Source organism: Dreissena polymorpha, chromosome 15 (assembly GCF_020536995.1).
Source record: "Dreissena polymorpha isolate Duluth1 chromosome 15, UMN_Dpol_1.0, whole genome shotgun sequence".
In the NCBI taxonomy this organism is placed as follows: Eukaryota; Metazoa; Mollusca; class Bivalvia; order Myida; family Dreissenidae; genus Dreissena; species Dreissena polymorpha.
Genome location: NC_068369.1, coordinates 30760962 through 30784925, shown reverse-complemented (window position 1 = coordinate 30784925; position 23964 = coordinate 30760962). Strand labels below are relative to the sequence as shown.

At 33.1% G+C, this 23964-nt stretch overlaps 1 protein-coding gene across 1 annotated transcript in view; it reads left to right on the top strand.

Annotated features, from left to right (window-relative positions):
• LOC127860636 (zinc transporter 2-like) overlaps positions 1-11391 on the top strand; it is a 28695-nt gene extending 17304 nt beyond the window's left edge. The window contains exons 4-8 of the mRNA XM_052398860.1: positions 913-1035; positions 1716-1923; positions 2282-2393; positions 3918-4052; positions 5657-11391. Of these exons, the coding sequence (XP_052254820.1) occupies positions 913-1035; positions 1716-1923; positions 2282-2393; positions 3918-4052; positions 5657-5805 (727 nt within the window). The 3' untranslated portion in view covers positions 5806-11391. The remainder of the gene's footprint in view (positions 1-912; positions 1036-1715; positions 1924-2281; positions 2394-3917; positions 4053-5656) is intronic.
• Positions 11392-23964: the final 12573 nt, after the last annotated feature.

The window sequence follows — 23964 nt, the reverse complement described above, 5'->3', positions numbered from 1 at the left end:
TCTATATGTATACAGTGAAAACATGTGAATACTCTAGAAGTCACATTTTTTGCCCAATTTTCATGAAAGTTGGTCAGAACATTTGTTTCCTTGATACAAGAGTTGAGTTCAAAAATGGTTCCGGTCAGTTGAATAACATGGCTGCTGGGGGGGGGGGCAGTTTTCTTATAAAAGCTTTAAAAAAAAGCTTATGAACACTAGAAGTCACATTATTTGCCAAATCATCATGAAACTTGGTGAAAAGATTGGTTTTATATATATCTCAGATGAGTTTGCAAATGGTCCCGATCGGTCAAAAAACATGGCCAGGGGGGGTGGGACAGTTTTCCTTATGCCATAAATGCCATAATTATTGCCCTTAGATTGTCCAAATTTTCATTATTATATATTATACAAAATCCTTGTAAACACTCTAGTGGTCACAATTTTGTTTCAGATTTAATGAATCGTGGTCATATTTATTTTTGAAAGCAAAGTTTGATGTTTGGTTAGGGGGGTCAACTCAAAATAAAGGTAACCAGGTCAAATCTTACAGAAATAATAACACTTCATGCGCCAGAGTTTTGGTTCAATAATGATGAAACTTGACCAGGATGTTTGTCTGGACAATATCTAGGTAAATTTGACATTTGGTAAAGATTGAATGAACTGACTCCTCTTAGGTGAGCGATCTAGGGCCACCTTGGCCCTCTTGTTATGTGGTTTCATTTGGGGACCCACATATGAACACTTTATTATTTTTCAGATTTATGGTTATCAATAAATAAATATGTATTTTGAGCATTTTCTTATTCAGGATGGATTGTTAGTACTTTGTTTGTTTAAACATAACTCATAATCTTTTTTTAATAAAGATTTTTTTATTAAATTCATTTTTGCCACACTGTTAACAATTTAGTCCTTTTATTGCAGGATGGGCGTGGTTTTACACTCGGAGATTTGCTGCAAAAGCAGGGGTGGTCACTCCGGTTTCGGTCATGGTCATTCACACGGCGGATCTCACAGCCACCACTCTCATGGTCACGCACATTCTGAGTAAGGCAATAATATAGCTGTGTGTCATGATGTAATATATCTGGGCGAAGTTGCTCAAAACTTGAACTGAGAGGAAGGTGCCAAAGTCATCAAGCTTTTATTGTAAATGAGAGAAAGAGCGACACAATTTGAAATAGTAAATAAGAGCAACAAAATTTGAATTGTAAATGAAAGCAACACAATTTAAATTCTAAATAAGAGTAAAGAAATCAAGTGTTAATTTTTTTTGCAGAAATTCATTATTTCAGAAAAAATTGGGATCACACATTATATAAGCCCTTAAATTATGAGCAAAAATTATGGCCCCATTCCCAATCTGCAAATGTTTTGTTTTTTTCCAAAAGACAGCCTCAAATTTGTAATAAATTTTAAAAATATATTTGTTTCATTCAGTTCATATCCATATTAAATGAACCATATACAATATAATTTTAAAGACACTTGTATTCTCACTTTTAAAGTGTTTTTAAGCCAACAAAATAACAACAAAATTTTCCAATTTTATTAAAAACAGCTCAATGTTTCCCAATCCAAATGCCCAAGCCCCATGATTAAATTTAAAAATGACAACATCGGCTTGTGTCGTTTAAATAAAGAAAAAAGAATCCGATTTTACTTCAAGGTTTCTATTTTTAGAAACTCTAGTACAGGCTTTCTCTAATTGGTATTTCTATTTTTAGAAACTCGAGTACGGGTTATCTCCCATTGGCAGAAGAAAGTGACCCATGTCTTGGTTCCCAGGATGAGGAAATCGCCATAGAAACAGAACCAGAACCAAAGAAGTCTCATCCCAAGAATATTAACGTTAGAGCAGCGTTTATTCACGTGATAGGGGACATAATCCAGAGTCTGGGAGTGTTGCTGGCGGCCATTATAATAAAACTGAAGGTATGAGAGTTGCGTAAATCAAATCAGGCTGTCTACAAGTCTGCAATGCATGTATGGTACTTATTAGTCCCCTAAAGGTGAAACCGGAGAGGGACTTATGGTTTGCTCTCTGTGTGTCTTGTCAGTCTTGCACGCTTTTCTGGATCCTGCGATAACTTAAAAATTTCTTAATATTTTTTAATGAAACTTGAAACATGGACAGATGGCAATATGGAGATTATGCACGTCATTTCATTTTGTTCCTCAGTCAAGAATTCTATTTGCCATGGTAACAAATAGACTAGAAATATTGTTGAAAATGGTGGATCCTGCGATAACTTTAGAAGTTCTTTCTAACAAAATGCTTCTTTAATTTCAGCCTGAAGACCAATACAAGTTGGCTGACCCAATATGTACGTTCTTGTTTTCAATACTGGTGCTACTTACAACCGTAAATGTTCTTCGAGATACAGTCAGGATCATCATGGAAGGTACATATTGCCATTTATAAGTGAAAGATCTAGGCTGAACTATCAAGCTTTACCATGTATTACACTGAGTGGTTTATCCTGGACGGTACCAGACTTCAACCCAGTTAGCCATCTGGACTGAGTGGTTTATCCTGGACGGTACCAGGCTTCAACCCAGTTAGCCATCTGGACTGAGTGGTTTATCCGGGATGGTACCAGGCTTCCACCCAGTTGGCCATTTGGACTGAGTGGTTAATCCTGGACGGTACCAGGCTTCCACACAGTTAGCCATCTGGAATGAGTGGTTTATCTGGGCAAATCAGCATTTTTTGTCTGCTACCATGTATTTCCACAGCATTTAGCCCCTTTTTCATTTTAATCAATTTCTATTGTTGTTCTTAATTGGGGCCTTTTGTTGACCTTAGCTTTGATACCAATTATGTACAAATTGAAAAGTTAAGCTGCCTGTGCAATAAGCACCTCTTCTCCTTGTATCTATTAATTGTATTGCCCTTACATTTTTTCTGCAGATTTAATTTATCCCACCAACTTTTCTTTTCATGTATATCATATTAATGGATCATATTCACATTAAATAACAGACTCCTGGTAGTTGTGTATAAATGTAGTTTGTATGATAATGACATCTAAAATGCTTTTTAGAAACAAATTGAAACATGTCATTGGCTAAAAAGTTTTTTGTTTCGATAACTAGTGTATTTAATCATTTTGTGTTCATAAACTGTATAATATTTTACCAAAACAAATAAAAATAATATGTTATCAATTGCTTGAATTAAAAAGCTTACAGAAATCATGGAAAATATCTATTGTTTATTTCATTGTTGAAAATACAGTATTTTCTAGGTTTATGGGCGGCCATCTTGGATTTAGACCTAACAATATATATTTGGCAGTTAAAATATTTTGTGGGAGCAAAACTAATCTGTTACCTTTGACAATTTAAACCATTATATTCATATTTAAATAAAAACTTCCAATCATGGTTTGCTAGCCCCCATTCCTGAAATACACTTATGGGTTAACTGGGGCCTGTATTTGACAATGTATTAATTTATTTCAATTAGTGGACAACTTATGAGAAAAGATGAAGGGCATGTACATGTAAGCTTACCAGTCTAGATTCAATAGATATATTTACTATATTTTTTAAAGAGCTTGAAAAAGCATCTATTAGCCTTAATTATCAGCTTTTGACAGCCTAGCCATGATATGCTATTGCAAATGAAAACTTACTTGTTAACAGATTACTAAGGGAAGTATATCTACACATGCAGACTGATTTTGGTTTTTTAACACATTTTTAAAAAACTTTTTTCAAGTTTAAAAGAAATCAGTGAAAAGGTGGCAGAAGTGGCTTTTAATTCGGATGAAACTTTGGAATGCACATTTTTATGTTATTGTCAATGTTGCATTATTTTGATCATTATTAGAAAAAACACAACTTATGTAGCAATTTCACCAGCAACATCTCATAACAGAATTAGTGATAATCATAATTTCCCACCATTTGTTTCTTTACAGGTGTGCCTCGGGACACAAACTATTTCGATATCAAGACCAACCTGTACAAGATAAAAGATGTGAAAGCAGTCCATGGACTGACAGTGTGGTGCCTCACCTTAGAGAAAAATGCTCTTGCCGTGCATCTGTCTGTTGGTAAGTAGCTTATATTACACTAATTCTGATTCCCATAGGGTCTCATTATAAAACTGACATCTTTCAAGGCATTTTTTTTGCCTTTCGGACGTATAAATTTTTCCGAACCTGGTATCATTTTAAAGATGGATCTGTCCTCTTCAAATAACTTCAATAAAAAAAATACTGCTACGCAAATTCTAAGAAAGTAAATCGTTGTTGATTGGATCCACTGTAGGAAAGAGATTTTCGGAAGCCTTATTTCGACAAACACCCACCCCCCCGCCCCCCAACCAAGTTCATCTTTCAAGTGAGCTAAGTACTCCAGACAAATACTGGATATAAGAAAGAACAACAAAAGACATGTCACACATTGTTAAATGGCTTTTATTCAAGAAAAAAAAAGGAACTATTTTGAAATAGGCACTACTTTCGAATGGACCACGGAGGGAAACACAATGATTTAGTGTAATGTAACCAAAGTTCTGTAAAATCATTATTAGTGAGACATTATTTTTCATCGATTTCTTGTGTTTACGCATGGGTAATTTAATTATAACTTATAAAGATAGTCTTATTTTTTAATAAATACAGCTTTTCTAGCAACCTCTGTTGTAGACCGTCACACACTGAATCACCTCCTTGGAGACAAATGTGCAACACAATCAAAGCAAACAATTTAGCTGTAAGGCAGATTTGATAATGCTGGCGTAACAAAAAAAAATTCATTTAATTCGTTTTTAGGCGCGAAAATTTCAACAAACATATTTTACTGTGATAAGTGCCTGGTTATGTTTCTTTCAAAATGTCAGTTTCATGATCAGTCTAGTATATCTTTTCTTCATTATCAAAGCATTTTGTGATTAAATTTTTTTTTTTATTGCAGAAATCGCTTTGGCGGCTTTGAATATTTCAGATGTTATTTCATTACCCAATACCAATTAGCACATACACATGTATATAATTTAAATGTGTTGACATGTCATTTTCTACCATGTATTACGGGCAACCATTATAATGCGCACCTGATTTTTTAATTCCAAATAATGGCTTTTATAATTTACATTGAGGATACATGTAGCTGAATGATTTTTTTTTTGCAAATTAGCCGTCAGTGCTGTATCAATGTTAGAAGCGCACCAACTTGGAATTTGGCAGTTAAAAACATTGCCTAATACAAAGAAAAGTATGGTATTTTATATGGCTTTGGTGTAGTTCAATCAAAGCCGTGCGCTGTATTCACTAAGCAGAGTTTAAACGAACAAAACTACCGTAATTACTCTATGTTTTTGGACACTCTAAGTTTTCGGACACCCCTTTTATTAGCAAAAGTAATTATTTTTCGTGACTCTTAATTTTCGGATACATGAGTTTTCTTCCATAATTAATGTCTCTAAGTTTTCGGACAGTATGTATTACAGCATTATTTTACAAAATTTACTATTACCGGTAGTCGCTGATACAATTGACCCTATTTTCGGACACTTCAATTTTCGACTCTAAGTTTTCGTACACCTGTATTTTGTGAATATTTTTCGTATCTAAGTTTTCGGACAGGAAAAACAATAATTATTTTTAAGTGTCCGAAAACATTGAGTAATTATGGTAACCTATAATATTTCCAGACCCAGCCAGTGACCACCAGCGTGTTCTCTCCGAGGCCACAGATATGCTGCACAAACGCTACAGCTTCCTCCACACAACCATCCAAGTGGAGGACCACAACCCCAAACTGGTGGCAAAATGCAAGGACTGCACTGAGCTGAAAAAGTAGTTCCAGAAAAAGTAGTTATGAGAAAAAGTTGTTCCCAGAATAAGAATTTACAGAGAAAAATGTATCAAAAAGATTGTTCAATGTAGTTTGGTCATTGCCCAAGGCTGAAAAAGTAGGTCCAAAAAAATTAGTTCTGAAAATTAGTTGCTCCAGGAATAAGAATTTTCAGAGAAAATAGTTTCAAAAAGATTGTTCCAGTTAGTTTATGGGAGTGTTAAAATGGAATATTCTTGAGAAGATGAATTTAAATAAACATCCTATTGGAGGACAACAAACCCAAACTGGTGGCAAAATACTTAGATTGCCCTGGGCTGAAAAAGAAGTTTCAGAAAAAAGCAGGTCCGTAAAAATAGAAGTTCCTTGAGGTGTTCAAGTTGGTATAAAAGAGGTGACGTCATGCCCACCTGCAAAGTTTAGACTCCACCCACTGGTCGGCAAATGGTATGGTGGTGGTATTCATGTAAGCACGTATAGAAAAGCTGACATTATGTTTGTTTATTTTCCCTATAATTATAAAAATTATATTTTATTTTACTATATGTATGAGACGAAAAGCTTTTATAAACAATTATATTGTTGTTATTACTTGTTTTTATTGATAATTAACAAGGTATTGAATACATGCAGTGTATTTTGTGTTTACCACATAAATCTCTCTAATTGACACACCCCAGCAATCAATTTTTTTAGATGAAATAAACACATCAGAAAACAAACGTGGTTCACAGTAAATTTAAGTGAATGAATGAAAACAAACAGTTATGAAAGCAAACAACAAATAGATAAATTCAATTGGCATGTGCAAAACATAAAATAACTTAGTGGAACTTCTATTAGTCTATATAGAAATAAACTTGTAAGTTGTTACACATTAAAAAAAAATCTTTATTTATATAATTGTTTTAATTAGATTTGTTGGGTCCAAATTTACACTCTTTGTTTGAGCATATATATTTCCGGTGATAAATAAAAATAATCCCACACTTCCAAACTAACATTAATTACAAACTTCATTGTCCCCAAATTTGAAGGTCTAATTTGTTATTTTTATTGTTGAACATTCCCCTACTGTGTTTTTCATATAAAATTTGAAGCTCTTTGTATATTATTTCAAATCACTATGTGATTTGTTATTGTTTTATTTTGTCTTACTTAATTGCTTCATTATATGATTTAAATATTTCTTCACAGACCATTTTAAGTACGATGAGCATGCGTTCACAGTGGTACATATTTCAGTATCAGACTTCGATGTTGGAGTGGAGGGGTTGGTTAAATTTTGGGTTAATAAAAAAAATATTTATTTTTTCCAAATGACTGCCGAAAATTTTAAATGAAGGTTTCCAACAACAAATATGTTATGGATTCATCTCAAAAGTTACCTGGGCAACAGATAAGGATCGTTTTATCGTTTTTACGATTTGTATTTTACAGAAAAGGAATTTAAATAAAAAATTGATCGTACAATAAATGATTACGAAATCAGAAAACGAATTGCATTCGATTCTTTGTCGTTTTATTTTACCAATTCCCTCCGTACTGTGTTTGATTTGAATTAGTATATTGTAACCTTTAGTGCGGTCGTAATATTAGTGACAAGTTTATATGAACACCGGTTCAGAACGGTGTAAACATAATAAAAAAAATTCTTCTATCGAAAAAAGTACACGAAAATGTTGACATCTTGTTCTAAACGCGGACGTGCTAAGCAAATGTCATTAGCGGCGTGCGCGCCTAATATGTTTCAATTTGTAACACGAAACAAACCGTCGGGTAAAGACGTTGTAAAGAGTGTTTTAAAGCTAAAAAGGTGTCCTCTGAGAATGAAACACAGGAATGTTAAAAAACAGAACTCATTATCATATATGGTTTGTCAATAGAAAATTAAATGAATTAATTCATATAAACAAGCAAACATTGAAAATATGAATACATAATGTAAATTTAGTAAATTTATTGCTATAAGAATTGCGACAAATTGTCACAGCCAAAAATTAAAGAGCTCATCTCATCCAGAAGTAAAGGTAAGTTTTTAATCAACTGTAAAAAACTTTTTGACACATTGCTTTGCGGGAAAAACTAATTGTTTCAAAAAGCTAGCAGTGAAAACTAATTGACATGAAATCTTATCTGTTGCCCTGAGCTACTCAAAACAGTCCACCAGGGGTTAGGTGAGCAACAAAGGGTCTCAAGCCCTCTTGTCATATGTACTTTTTTTACATTTTTCATTTTCTATAAGTTTTATGACATTTTATAGGCATACTACTTTCAAAATAAGATTTAGTAGATTTATTAAGAGGTGCTTACTTACATGTAAATAACTATTTTATCATTTATGGATGAGACAATTTTGCAATTTGCTGTACTGCATAATAATGTTTATTTTAACCATTAATTTGTCATCATTAATGATGTAAACATCATATTTGCATTTGCTGTACAGAATTTTAATGTTTATTATGCCCCCGGATCGAAAGATCGGGGGTATATTGTTTTTGGCCTGTCTGTCATTCATTCATTGTGGGTGTCCCAAAACTTTCACCTTGGTTAAAGTTTTGCAATAACTTTTGCAATATTGAAGATAGCAACTTGATATTTGGCATGCATGTGTATCTCATGGAGCTGCACATTTTGAGTGGGGAAAGGTCATCCTTCAAGGTCAAAGGTCAAATATATGGCTTCAAAGCGGCGCAATAGGGGGCATTGTGTTTCTGACAAACACATCTCTTGTTTTTTAAATGCTCTTTATCATTATTAATTATATGCAAGTTATTTTTTCATTCGCATTATGTTTCTTTTTTAAATAACTGTGTGATTTTTAATAATGATTTAGTCATTATTGCATTTGCTGTGCAAAATTATCATATTTATTTTAATTGCCTACAAAGCTTTTCATTTTGTACAAGGAAGCTAATAGGCTTAAAGTTATCATTGAGACAAGAAAGAAGTTTTAAAAAGTACAGGAGACACAATGTTTCCCAACACCTTTAGTTCTTTTTGAAGACATGTTTTCTGCAGCTTACATAGTTTTCAATAGTTTTATTTCAATTCAATAAAGAGTTGTGGTCTGAAAAAACTGGGCATGATGCATGTGGGTCAAGTGTTGTCTCAGATAAGCCTGGCAAGCTAATCAGGGACGACACTTTCCGCTTTTATGACATTTTTCGTTTAAATGAAATCTCTTCTTAGCAAAAATCCAATTTAGGCGTTAAGTGTCGTCCCTGATTAGCCTGTGTGGACTGCACAGGCTAATCTGGGACGACACTTTACGCACATGCATTATGCCCAATTTTCTCAGAATGCGACTCATATATTAATTTAAAAGCAAATAAGTCATTATTTGGGCTGAAAAATTCAAAGTAGAAACAAATGGCCATACTATAAACAATCTTGCCTTGTTATTTGTTATGTACTTTGTATTTATTCAAGATTTTGTATGAATCTATTACTTACGGGCCTCGCTCTGCGAAAACGGGGCTTAAAGGGATCTTTTCAAGGTTTGGTAAATTGACAAAATTGAAAAAAGTTGTTTCAGATTCGCAAATTTTTGTTTTAGTTATGATATTTGTGAGTAAACAGTATTACTGAACATTTACCATAGTCCAATATAGCCGTTATATGTATCTTTTGACGATTTGAAAACCTAAAAATTATAAAGCGTTGCAACGCGAAACGATTGAATAATTTGGAGACTTCTGTTGTTGTCGTTTAAATTTACGAAACTACGAAGATTGCTAATATAAGGTATAAAATACTTAAACTGTGTATACCTGGCGGAATAGCCGAGAGGGCTAATGCGTTTTTACTTCAGACTAACTCCAGGACTCCGGGGGTCACTGGTTCGAGCCCTGGTACCGGCTACTTTTATTTCCTTTTTTTAATTTTATTCTTGATTTTTTACTGGAACTTTTAAGATCCAATGTTTACATTAATCAATATAAAGCATTTAATGACAAACTTCAAAATATGCCAAAATCTGTGAAAAGGCGCCTTTAATGCATGTTTATAAGTGTCATCCAAAATTAGCCTGTGCAGTCTGCACATACTAATCAGGTACGACACTTTCCGCTTGAATGGAATATTTTGTTTGAAGGAAGTCTCCTATAAACTTATATCCAGTATAAGTTTTGTCCCTGATTAGCCTATATGGACTGCACAGGCTATTCTGGGAGGGTACTGTATGTACATGCATTAAGCCAGGTTTTCTCTATGCCAGGCTCGTATAGTTTGTGGCTTTGTTTGGGGCTGCTACATAGCTCTAGTCAGTGATATATTTAGTTAGGAATTGATAACATACCCGGTAATCATGTTATGCTTACAATTAATAAGCAGAATTTATTTTTTTATAATAAAAGAAATAATTATTTAGATCTTGGTCCTTTCCTAAGTACCCAGATTGTATTTGTTGTATCATAGTATATGTATACTTTACTTACTTATTTTTCCTTTTGTTTTAACTGACAAGAGAAAAATCTGTAAAATTAACAAATTATTGTGAAAATAATTTGTTTCAAAGATACACATAATTTGAAGTAGCAATTATGTTATATTAATGTGAATATACTGTTGCCAAAAACACAAGCACAACAAAACAATGTTGTTTTTTTCTTATATAAATATATATGTGTTTATTGAAGTTTAATTTTTATTTTTTGAGTCTATAAAGAATATATAATGTGTGATGGTAGACGATTCAGATTACTTGATAATTTTGTTTATATTTCCCACTCTATAAGGGAGTGAACTTAGGTTATAATCTTTTGTTTGAGGCACACCAAGTTTTCTCCCCTAGTCCCAATTTGTGTATATGTTACATAAAAACGCAATGTTATTTATACAGAATAATTGGGATACGTATATTTTATTTTCGTTGTGTTGTGTTAAATAATACAGCAATGTTTTTTTTATAGTTTATTTAATTAAATGATTAATTATCTTGTGATTTTCTATTATATCTTATGCATGTTCCATGTTTTTGTAAGGAGTATTTGTCCTCTTAAAATCTAAACACATACTTACATTTGATTTATATTTTGCTTGCTTGAAGTATGATACTGTTCTTATCTTTAAACAAAGGAAACTTAATAATGGACTGAACTTTAAATGCATTAAATTTAAACAATTGAAACTAAAATAATGGGCGAACTTTTGTTTGCATCAAATTTAAACAATTGAAAAGTAAAGTAATTGATTATACTTTTCATATTTTTTTTAAATAATAGATTTCACCTCAAAATCAACCTTGGACAGCTCAAATCCGGATTTCCGGAATAATCCGGAAAATTGACACCCCTCTAATCTAAGATACTGAAGTCATTTGTTAATTTATAAGAATATCTGTACATAGTGTTCAGCAATTGTGGTACAGATGGTTGCTTTATAGTTGGTTTAAATAGAAAAATGGAATCTCTTTCTGAAAGAGCATTTAATTATTGGTTGTTATTGTTTATGCCACTTTTTTCTTCATAAAATGAATTGTTGTTTTTTGCTTACATGTTATACGCATTAATTTGTAAAATATTTATCTCAGATTTATTGGTGTTCAAAATAAAAGCAGATATATTTTTTAAAGATGAAACTATTTTAGATATATGTATGGCTTTTACTGAGTTGTTGAAAATGAACATTTTTTGGGAGCGAATTGAGAACGGGATCAGATTAATTGGGCCTTGTTCTGAGAAAACTGGTCGTAATGCATGTGCATAAAGTGTCATCCCAGATTAGCCTGTGCAGTCCGTACAGGCTAATCAGGGATGACACTTTCGGCCTAAACTTAATTTTCGGTAAGGAGGGACTTCTTTGAAACTAAAAATACCATAAAAGCGGAAAGTGTCGTCCATGATTAGCCTGTGCACACTGCACAGGCTAATCTGGGACGACACTTTACAAACATGCATTAAGCCCAGTTTTCTCAGAACACGACTCAATTAATTATATAACGTTGGAGGCTTCTTCTGGGAACTATGCGTTAAAGGCATGTGCGTTAAGTGTCACAAATTACTGATGTCCACTTATATGGGTTTTTTCTTTTAAAGGTATTCTCTTTGTGAAAATCCAGTTTAGGCGTAAAGTTTCGTCCCTGATTAGCCTGCGCGGGCCGAAAAGGCTTATAATCTGGCACGACACTTAACGCACATGCGTTTAGCCTAGTTTTCCCAAAACGCGACTCAATGCAATCTTTATGCCTGGAATGCGACATGAATTATTAAGGAGCCTTTGTGCAGATATACGGTAATATACTAATAAAACGTCCTTATAGATCTTGTTACTAAATGATATCTTATCACCAACGTCTCTAATTCATTATCGCTCAATAAAAAATGTTCTCATTTAGTGATACATTCTTGGCAATTCTTCGGACTTTTGCAAGCTAGGGAAGTGCAATCGCAGTAATTGTACACTCAGTGCGAAGTTGTGTTCATAAAGACGTCTGAATTAGTTTAAATCGATTAACAGTTTTAGGAATAGGTTTGCAAATGGTTTTAATTGTCCATACACGTATAAAATCAATCGTGATACATCGGCTATCTCGGATTCCTCCGTAAGATAGGCCTCGTGGCTAACGGCCGCCATCTTGCCTTGTATTACTACTTTACTACCCAAAAGGTTATCAGTCTATTGTTATGAGGCTTTAAACGATGCGCGTTGAACTAGCGCCAAACTTTTTACCGAAACTTTGATATTAAGAGCCCTATTAACGTTCATTTGTGTTGCATTTTGACCTATTATCCAAATGATTTACTTTTCTATTATGATTTAATCACCATATTTTCCATTTTTTAAGATTCAATTACGATATTTACAAAACCAACCAAACCGAAAGTGAAACTGTATGCATTACGTTACGCTATGTAAACATTAAATATATGTTCAGTTTGAGGAAGCGAATCGATCATAGACGATATAATATGTATGCAATACAGACTATCATTGCCGATTGTAGTACTGGCTAAAAAATACCTTTGATGACAGGTCATGTATAGAACGTTAATCAAAATAGGGACCATAAATCACTACAAATGTCTGGGTTGATCATTAATATAATTAATGCACGTTTCTGATATAATTACCTGCATCTGGTTGTAAATACCATGAAATTGATAAATTAAAACGTTTTTTTCATAAATTAACATTTCATGTGTTATTATTATCATTTAGGTAATTTAGAATCATATCATTATCATCATTTACTATTCTTAAAATTGAAAAAAGCTTATATTATCATTATTACTTTAAATTAGAATTTTTAAATTTTACTCATTATTTTAATAAATTTCCACATTTGCTTGATTAAAAATAAAATGTATGAATAAGGGTTTCAGTTTTTAGTTTTAACCTATTTTTAGTTTCATTAAATTTAAAGTACTAACTACGTACATGTATTTGAAATGCTCTTGAGTTCGTTTCCTGGGCCTAGAACCAGTACTTTGGTGTCTCTTGGAGATTTCTTAAGAATGCTCCCAATCAAACCAGTGACCTCCAAATCATTAGGTGGACACCACATCCGTTACACATCAGCGACCTTTAATTATTTTAGTATTGCAGCATTACATAATATAATGTTGCTACATAATTTTGGAAAATGATTTATGTGCAGTACTAAATAAATCTAAATGCATACAATTTTAATTGTGTATATTGTGTGATTATTAGTTACAAATTCACTTTTAACAGGTATACTGGTATACAGGGAAAAGTCTCGATTTTTTACTATATACTATATATACTAACGTTAGTATATATAGTATATAGTAACAAGAGCTGTCACAATATGATGACTTATGCCCCATATAAACGCTTGATAGAAGTTATGAGCTTTTTTCCAAACCTAAACGCAGATTTCGAAACCTAAACACGGACCCTAAGTTCAAGGTCAAGGTTACAGGGGTCAAAATTTGTGTGCGTATGGAAAGGCCTTGTCCATAGACACATGCATACCAAATATGAAGGTTATATCTCATGGGACATAGAAGTATTGAGCATTTTTCAAAACCTAAACGCAGATTTCAAAACCTAAACGCGGACCCTAACTTTAAGGTCAAGGTCACAGGGGTAAAAAATTGTGTGCGTATGGAAAGACCTTGTCCATATACACATGCATACCAAATATGAAGGTTATATCTCAAGGGACATAGAAGTTATAACATTTTTTGAAATCTAAACGCAGATTTCGAAACCTAAACGCGGACCCTAAGTTCAAGGTCAAGGTCACAGGGGTAAAATTTGTGTGCGTATGGAAAGGCCTTGTCCATATACACATGCATACCAAATATGAAGGTTATATCTCAAGGGACATAAAGTTATGAGCATGTTTCGAAACCTAAACGCAAAGTGTGACGGAAAGACGGACAGACAGACAGACTGACAGTCCAATCACTATATGCCCCCTTTAATTCGAAGGGGGGCATAAAAAAGCGAGACTTTTCCCTGTGTACTGGATTATGAAAGACTGATAAGCATAAAATTGACAACTCATCTCCCCAATGATACATGTACTTTGGTGTGGCTCATTCTCAGAACAAACCCACAGTCAGTGAGAAAACTACAGTGTAAAAAGACCACTAAAGTGTTACAAGTATTGCTGACCAAGCAAATGTTATCATTTAAAACAAAGAAAACTTCCAGTTCAATATAGATGTTATACCAATTATGGCATTGACCAACACAGAACATAATTCTAAGGTTGAATTTCCCAAAATTGACTGTTACAATTGGATACTGTTTTAATCTTCACTCTACTTTGTCTGAAAATAAAAGTCTTAAATGATGTAATAGAAACATACATATTTAATTTTCAGTTTACAAGTATATATATATATATACATATATTATAATATCTTTTATCAATGGTCAATAAATTTTAGTTTAACTAATATACATGTATATATAAATGTTTATGCTTTGATTTGTTTCTATTGAAGCCAAATTAATATCCCATTTCATAAATTAATATCACAGCAGTATTCCTTGTTTGTCTGCAAGTACTGCAGAAATTAGGGATAATTAGTTAACTGACTCAGCCTTAATCTTAATATATTATAATTGTTAAAACAGATTTGGATGTTTATAATACAATTGAAGATGCATCAAGATTAAAAAATGATACATGAATAAATTAATGAAGAAACAATAACAATCATAAACTGTGCATTTTTTTTTCATTGTGTGAAAGGATATGAAGTAACTATGTGTTTTTGAAATATGATTTATGTGAATTTTAATAAATATATAAATATTTTGTGATTTTTTCAGATAAAACAGTTAATTACATATTAAGAATATATTATATTAATATTCATTCGATTTTTTAGTACAAAAAGCACTTATCTGGCATTTGTATTTATAGTAATTGCATATTTTATCATTCTGACAGCATTTATAAACTGTGTTCATGCAAGCATGGACACGGTTTCATTGTTTGAGTTTTTAAAAAATCAAATTAAAAATTTAGTTTTGATGTAAAATCAGTTTTCATATACAAGTGTCTATTTCACTTATAATTAAAACAGCATATTATACATTATTGAAAATATTATTTCAAGCTTGATGTCATATTCCAACTTTGCATAGTGTAGTTAATCGAACATTGTATTGAACTGTATGGGAAGCTATATTTTTTAAGAAATGTATGTTGTATTTACTAGTATACACAATGCATTATTTCAACCACAAGTAGACCATATAAGGCCTACTGCTACTAAATAGGCACTGGTATGAATTTGACACTGTATTTGATGCACATACAAAACTTCAATTATTAATACACAGTATTTTTCCAAGGTTTTGTACGACGTTTGTTGCAAAAGAGTGTCTTAATGCATTTGAAAATATACTTAAAAAAACCTTAAAATGATTTTAACATACCTTTTTCCTGGTAAAGTGTATTTTCAATGATAAAAAATACACTTGAAGAGTAATAATGCTGGAAAAATGCAGAAAAAAACAACATTTTTTCTGTTAGAAGTGTATCTTGTCTGCATTTTTCAGTGTATTAAATGCACATTAAATGCAGATAAATACAATGCCAATACTGTTACATGTAATGGACATTATATACACTTTTTTCATGTAATTAAATGCTTTAGTGAATTGAAATCATCTTTTAATAACGTTTTAACAATTTATAATACCTTTTTATATAAATTTTCTTTTGAAATGTGACACTTAAATGATTTTTGCACCACTAGTTAGAGATATAATTTGTGCTCATATGCTTTATCATTACACTATATAATATAATTTGTTGTATGAAAATTACCCGTACAATTCATGTGAAAGCTCAAGAGATAAATAGCAGCGTGCTACACCCTGCTCCTTTTTACATGACTTGATGGTATTTAGTCCCCAATTTTACATGGCCAAGGGCAAATGCGCAGATTTGACAAAACAGGCTTAACTGGGATCCCATAGGCAGACTTTCATCTTACTTGTATTTAAAGGGGCCTTTTCACGTTTTGGTACATTGACCAAATTTAAAAACAGTTGTTTCAGATTCGCAAATTTTCGATTTAGTTATGATATTTATGAGGAAACAGTAGTACTTAACATTTACCATGCTCTAATATAGCTATTACATGCATCTTTTGACAATTTAAAAGCTTGAAAATAATAAAGCGTTGCAACGCGAAACAATTGAATAATTTGGAGAGTTCTGTTTTGAGTTATATTTTGTGAAACTACGAGGATTACTTATATATAGTAATAAAATACATCGTGCATTGTATGCGGAAGGTTGGGCGAGGGGTCTAAGTACGAGACATTTTACGCCAGAACACCTGGGGTCAGTGGTTCAAGCCCTGTTGAGGGTTACTTTTTTTTCTTTTTTGAATTTTATTCTTAATTTTTTACTGGAGCTTTTTAGAGAAAATGTTTACATTTATCAATAGAAAGCATTTAATGACAAACTACAAAACATGCCAAAATCTGTGAAAAGGCCCCTTAAATTTAATTCATGATCGGAATTGCTATTTGGCAAATCTTCAGTGGTCACAGTATTCAACTGAATTTTTTTCACTTTGTAGTGATTATATTTTCATTATTTACCAGACAACATCTCTCTTCAAAAGTTTAACATGATTGCTTTGTTAATTTAGAAACAAGATCAATAACATAAATAACATAAAATGAAAAAATGTGTAATAGTAAAAATGGCAGCAAGAAAGCACTAGATTATGTGTCTTTAATCTGAGATGATATGGTGATGTATTGGAATTTCTCATAAATAATGTGTCCCATAGTTGTAACTTGTATAATTGTATAGTCGCATGCATGAGTGGTGTCAATGTCACAATACCAATTAAAGCCTATAATTTACTAAAAGAATGTGAAGTTTGATGTGTGTTTTTTTTAAAGATTTGTTATATATAACATATATATTGTGGAAAAGTTAACATGCAATAAAGTTACTGTAATTAAGTGACAGTAAGTTTTACTGATTTGATTGGATGCATATGCAGATATATCATGGTTTGTGCAGAGGACAGTAGCAAAAAAACAATAAAGTGCTTTATCCATAGGATGACATATGCCAGCGATAAAAGCTTTGATAGAAGTTATGAGCATTTTTCGAAACCTAAACGCATTTTTCAAAACCTAAACGCAGACCCTATGTTCAAGGTCAAGGTCAAAGAGGTCAACATTTGTGTGCATATGGAAAGGCCTTGTCCATATACACATGCATACCAAATATGAATATTTCATCTGAAGCGACATAGAAGTTATGAGCATTTTTCGAAACCTAAACGCTAAGTGTGAAGGACAGACAGACAGAAGGACAGTGTGATCATTATATGCCCTCCTTCGGGGGCATAAACATGTGTTTCACATTGTTTTGGTAAATTAGAAATGTAGTTATTAAAAAAAACAGAATTATCAATTATTATTGTTATTGATTATAAAGTGTTGCTGGCATATTGGATGTGTTCATCTAGCTATTAGAAGGTTCCTGTTTTATTCCCACTGGCACTAAGTGACGGTTCTCAAAATCTTGAAACAAAATGAATAAGTACAGATAGGATCGAAAAAACCTTGTTGATAGGGGGGCTAAACACCTGAAATCAAAGCGAACCAGGTTAAAGGCAGAGGTCAAATAAATCAGAGGCAGCATGAGCCTGCTATATTCTGAACAAGTATTACTCAGGAAACTGGCTTTAGTGTCTTACTAAGCTTTAGAAATTAAGTTTCAGTGCAATCTATCTAAAATAAATTGGTTAAAATAAATGATAATTTGTAAAAAAATAAACATTCTGCACAAATTCAATTATTTACTTTACCTGTGTGCAGGAATTATTTCAGTGTTGATGGTTTGTGAACTATGTCAAAAGCACCATAGCTATGAAACACGTGTATTTTTAATATTGCAATGTTCCACAGAAATGATGCTGATGATAATTCTACACGATGATGAATTATTAGATATATTTCTAAATTTCATTTCCACCAACAATTCCACTACCAGTTCAAATGCGTTCGTAGATCCATATAAAAAGTATCTCTAAATTCTTTGCGCGTCTTATAAATGAGACTAGTTAAAGTTTAAACATAACACTATTCCATTCAACAACCGTGACACATGTACTCAATTTTTCAAATTTTCGCAATTAAAATTGACTTCTACTGTTTATATTGTTGTTGTTGTACTTTTGAAAGTAGTTCGTAAGATGGCGATAATTAACCCAGAGATTCATTTATGAAATAAATCGTCTGCTGATCCAGAGTGGTATAAAATATTCTAACGGTTGCATAACACGCCCGTGCAGATTTCACAGTGCTTCTGTTTTTCAAGAGTTTGGTGATATCGTTCCCGCACTCTGTGTGTCGATCAGCAGGCGCTTGATTTCATAAATCACGCAGGATTCCGGAGATTGTCGATGTATCTTAACGGAGGACTCCGATGATAGCCGATGTATCACGATTTAAATAAATCCTTACGGATGATTTCGATGTATAACGATTGATCGATCATTATCTCTTCCTTATCATCATGTGTCGGTGGTTTAAACTCCGAACGCAGGTGTTTCTGTTGATAATTTAGACATTATTACGCAAACAGCAACCTTAATGGCACAACAAGTATTGCGTTGAACCAGATTTCTTCTGCAGATATTTTTAGACTGGCATTTTTATACTGAGAAAAGAAAGAAAAAACACGAACTACTCAAACTGATTTGTAAACATGCATTTGTTGGTTTACCTCCACATGCTTTTCCGCTTCGATGTTTTATAGTAGCAAAACTTCACACCAGCGGGATACACCAATATTCTTCAGATATGAATTACACATTGATAACAATAGCTGCTTTCGATTTCTCGTAGCATATGCTAAATAAAGTAAGCGTTAATTTTGAATGCCACACAATTTGCTCGTGTTTATGTTTCTCAATACGGATTCAATCACTCAAAACGATGAGCCAAATACATGTCAATTGGAAAAATAAATTTCTGCTGTCCAGTATATTTTAAACATACGTGGATATACGGCCTCCAGCACGAATGCCTCCTTGGAGATTCCTTCCCAAAATTATCAATTATGGCCTGCACTTTTTTAACAATAATAATATTTGTCCAAATTGTTATCAGTTTGTAAATTAGGCAGCTATTTCGCATCACATCTGACGCTCCGGCTCACTTGTGATACGTCATGAAACAAGCTCAGCCTCTCGTGTTATACGCCATAACACAAGCTCAGCCTCTCATGTTATACGTCATTACTCCAGCTCAGTCTCTTGTGTTATACGTAATAACACAAGCTCAGCCTCTCGTGTTATACGTCACAACTCAAGCTCAGCCTCTCGTGTTAAACGTCATAACACAAGCTCAGCCTCTCGTGTTATACGAGATAACACAAGCTCCGCAGAAACGCACAAACGCACGAACAAACGGACGGACGGATGGACGAATTAATGCATGGATTGACGAATTAAACAATAGATAAATGAATACAATGATAAAAAGATGAAAAGATAAATAGACAAATAAATAAATTAATAAATAAATGAATGAATGAAACCATGTTCTGTTAAAATTCATGTTTGTTATTATTTGTGGTATTGCATACTTGAATATAATTTAACAACCAGCAAATCCCTAATGTTTTCAAAATTATGAATCTATTGTACATTTCACAGGTATGACACATAAACCACGTGGATTCAGATTCACTTAAAATGATCCGAATTCCTTGATTTAAATAACCATTATTTCAATTCTTTATTGAGTTCAAGACCTAAAAGTTTTTTTTTTTCTTTCATTATTTTTTTTATATATAATCGAGAACGATCTTGATACCGCAGTCAAATCCGTTTTATTTTTTTATCTATAAATAAACTATGTATATAGACCTTTTAGCCAGGTTATCTATTTAAGTCGCTAACCCCGCAACAAAGGATAAGATGGTATTACCGAATCCTGTCCGAACAGCGTAACTCCGGTAACCTAAGTTTCTGAACAAAATAACCGCAGTCGTATTGGTTGGTGTGAATAACGAAGGTAATACACGTTCCTTGTTTTAGATGTAATCGCTAGTTTAGTTGTATTCATAACAATATCCGTTCACACTACTACACTATATACACATGTATCCTCATATGTGGTGGGGAACACCTTCAAACTACAAGTAGATTACGTCTTTGTTAATACAATTATTATTCCATAACGTTCATTGAAAACCCAAGAGTATTGATAAATTGGAACAGTACATTTTCGCATATGTTTGGCAGTTTTATGCGTACGTGAAAACATAATTATTGAAAATATGTGGAGTCCTATTAACAACTCATAGATTAACCTGAAGATTAATTGGGAAAACAGCCTAAGTAATTGGTATGTATCCTTGTAATATCTACAGTGTAGCGTAACAGCCGTCAGTAGTTATTTCGCGTTTTCGTTTTATTTTTTTAAGTTGATCACATATACTTTTCATAACATATTACCCCGTAATTACTCTATGTTTTCGGACACTTAAAAATAATAAAGAAAATTCGTGTCCGAAAACTTAGATCAGAAAAATATTAACAAAATTTTGAGACATAAATAACAGACGAAAACTCGTGTGTCCGAAAATAAAGAGTCACGAAAAATAATTATTTTTGCTAAAAAAAGGGGGTGTCCGAAAACTTAGTGTCCGAAAACATAAAGTAATTACGGTATTACCTCTTTCAAAAGGCCAAGCATACACATGACACAACTGCAAATGCAATAACCAACGACTCAACAATTACCATTGCAGAGTTCAAATTTTGCAAAACATAATTATCATGATGCTTTTATTGTATAAGCAGACTGTGAAATACGTATGCACGGAATCATCGAAAGTACAAAAATGAAATTAATAAACACTTCTTTATCAAGTTGAAAGCTTACCCGGCATTCTGAAATCTGTATCCTTTTAAACATCAGCGTACGACTGTTTTTAAACTGTGAATATAGTTAGGTATGCAATACGTTACTAATATTAGGCATTAACTAGTACAATATAATGTATTCGTTGTTTTGTTTTCAGTTGAAAGCGTAAGCATACAGTAATCATGTTATAACTATATTGATATATTTATGAGTAATTGATCATTTTTTATAAACTTTTTAGTTAAGAGGTCTAAATTAATCGTAATTTTGTTTTATTATTCAAACGCACAATATGAAAAAGGCGCATGTCTTGGTTTGCTGATATCAAGGTGTTTTAAAGAACATTCAATTATTCAAACTGTTATGTTTTTTTTGCGTCCACAGACAATACAAGAAAAATAAAAGTATCGGAAAAATACTTCCTTTTCATGACCATCGCTCTGGGAAAACTGGGTAATGTGCATTAGGTGTCGTCACAGATTTGCCTGTGCAGTACACACAGGCTAATCAGAGACGACACTTTCCGCTTGTATGGTAAGTTTCTTTGAAACAAAGTATCTAATAAGCGAAAATGCATTTTATAGGGAAAGTATTGACCTTGATTAGCCCGTGTGGACTGAACAGAAAAAAATCTGTGGCGACACTTTACGCATATGCATTAAACCCCATTTTCCCAAAGCGAGACTCAAATAAATTTCATGCAAGTACGCACAGACGTCAAGCATACGACAACGCCGCACCGTAGAATTTTCACACCAACAGGTAAATTTTAACTCCATGAACTTCCTCAGCTTTGTATGCAGTGCCCAGAAGTTTAGAAAATACGTGTGGATGTGCGGGTGTGTTTACGCGAGCTGCGCTCCTTTGTTTGTCAGGATATTTCTGGGATTACGAGATGGACTGATTCGTAAAAATTGTAGAGGTAAGCGTTTTCGTTTGTGTTTCTTTTGAACATATAGGGCTTAGTTTCCAATGAATTTTGGCCTTCGTCGCATTTACGACCAAACTGCGATATTACTGCAAGTTGATCTATTTAAAACAATGGTTCACTAAAGATCTGTATGTTTGTGTCATGGTGAAAAGTCTACTAAATGGGCAGTCAAATAATTGTTTCGTTATTAAGCGCTTAATTCTTCGCTGGATTTTTCAAATATACGAAATGTACTAATAATTGCAAATGGCCCGTACATACTTCATTCTTACATGTTTTATGAATGGAATATCGTACACCACTTTAATTCAAACGAAATTTGGGCGAAATACTGTCATCTTACTTTTTAAAATATCATACGTGCATACTGCGTTTGAAACCCTTGCGTTTGTTTCATTGTTTATAGTTTTGAATGACCCGTTGACCTTTCTATCAGCATTCAAAAAAATCATGTTTTGATCTATAAATAAGAACTCGTGATTTCCGTTCGAGAGAATTTATAAATGTATAAATATATTGTAAACATTCCCTCCTCCCAAACATTCCGAACATATTCCTTATAATGTGATCACTTAAGTCGTTCGTGTAATATTATATAGTGCTTAACAAACAGGTGTAGATGGTATATGAAACACAAGATAAATTATGCTTTCCAAGTAGTTGCAATCATCCAACTCCGAGCTATTGACTCTCCGGCTCGCAGGGACGTACTAATAAAATCTCAATATATTCAAGAAGAGCTAGCTTTCCAAGGATATGTGTTTCTGTATTCCAACGCGCAATAAAGATGCATCAAATACTGTAAAATTATTATTATTTAATTGGGACATTTTTTTCGTTGAGTTCGTGGGTTTATCCATCCACGAATTTCACACAAACATGACCCAATCGTGATACATCGGCTATATCCGGACTCCTCCGCAAGCTAGGCATGATTGATTTATGGAATAAATCGTCTGGTGATCCAGAGTGAAACATGACAAACGCAAATTCCTCTTTTTCAAAATAAGAAATCAACGACTTTACTTGTCCACGAAAAACACATTAAAAAAACACGAAATCTCGCCGACGAATATAAATGAGTCTCGTTCTGAGGAAACTGGGCTTAATGCATGTGCTTAAAGTGTCATCCCAGATTAGCCTGTGCAGTCCGCACAGGCTAAACAGGAACGACACTTTCCGCTTAAACTTGATCTTTGGTAGGGAGACGTCCTTGAAATTGAAAATAACATAAATGCGGAAAGTGTCGTCCCTGATAAGCCTGTGCGGATTGCACAGGCTAATCTGGTACGACACTTTACGCACATGCTTTAAGTCCAGTTTTCTCAGAACGCGGCTCAAATGATTTCACAGTACAGAGTCGAATGTTTCAGTTAATAATCACCGACATAAAAGAAATATTTTAAAAGAAAACATGTTTTGCTCTGTGTTCACCTAAGTTTCGCGTACATACCAAAACCTGTTATTGTCAATGTTGGATTCGCTACGCATGTGCTTGCCAAATTAAAATGTAATATTATTGTATGCACAACCATGTCAGAGATGTACAATAAACAATACATACTAGTATATGTTTTCCAGAGAAGCATAACTAAATAATAAACTCTGAGACAAATGGAAATATATCAACTATTCTCAATTACCTACCGGTACTCACGTTTTTCGTGGGTAATAAAACATCAAGTCGGCATACAGAAATTCCGGGCAAAACAGATATCTTTAACTCTCCTTAGATTCTCTTTTTAACCCATTTATGCATAGCGTCTAGAAAAAGGCCTTGGCTAATAGCGTAGACCCAGATGAGATCATGCGGCGTCTCATCAGGGTCTGCGCGGTTTGCGTAAAGGAATTTCTGTAAAAAAAATATTCTAAATATTGAAATAATA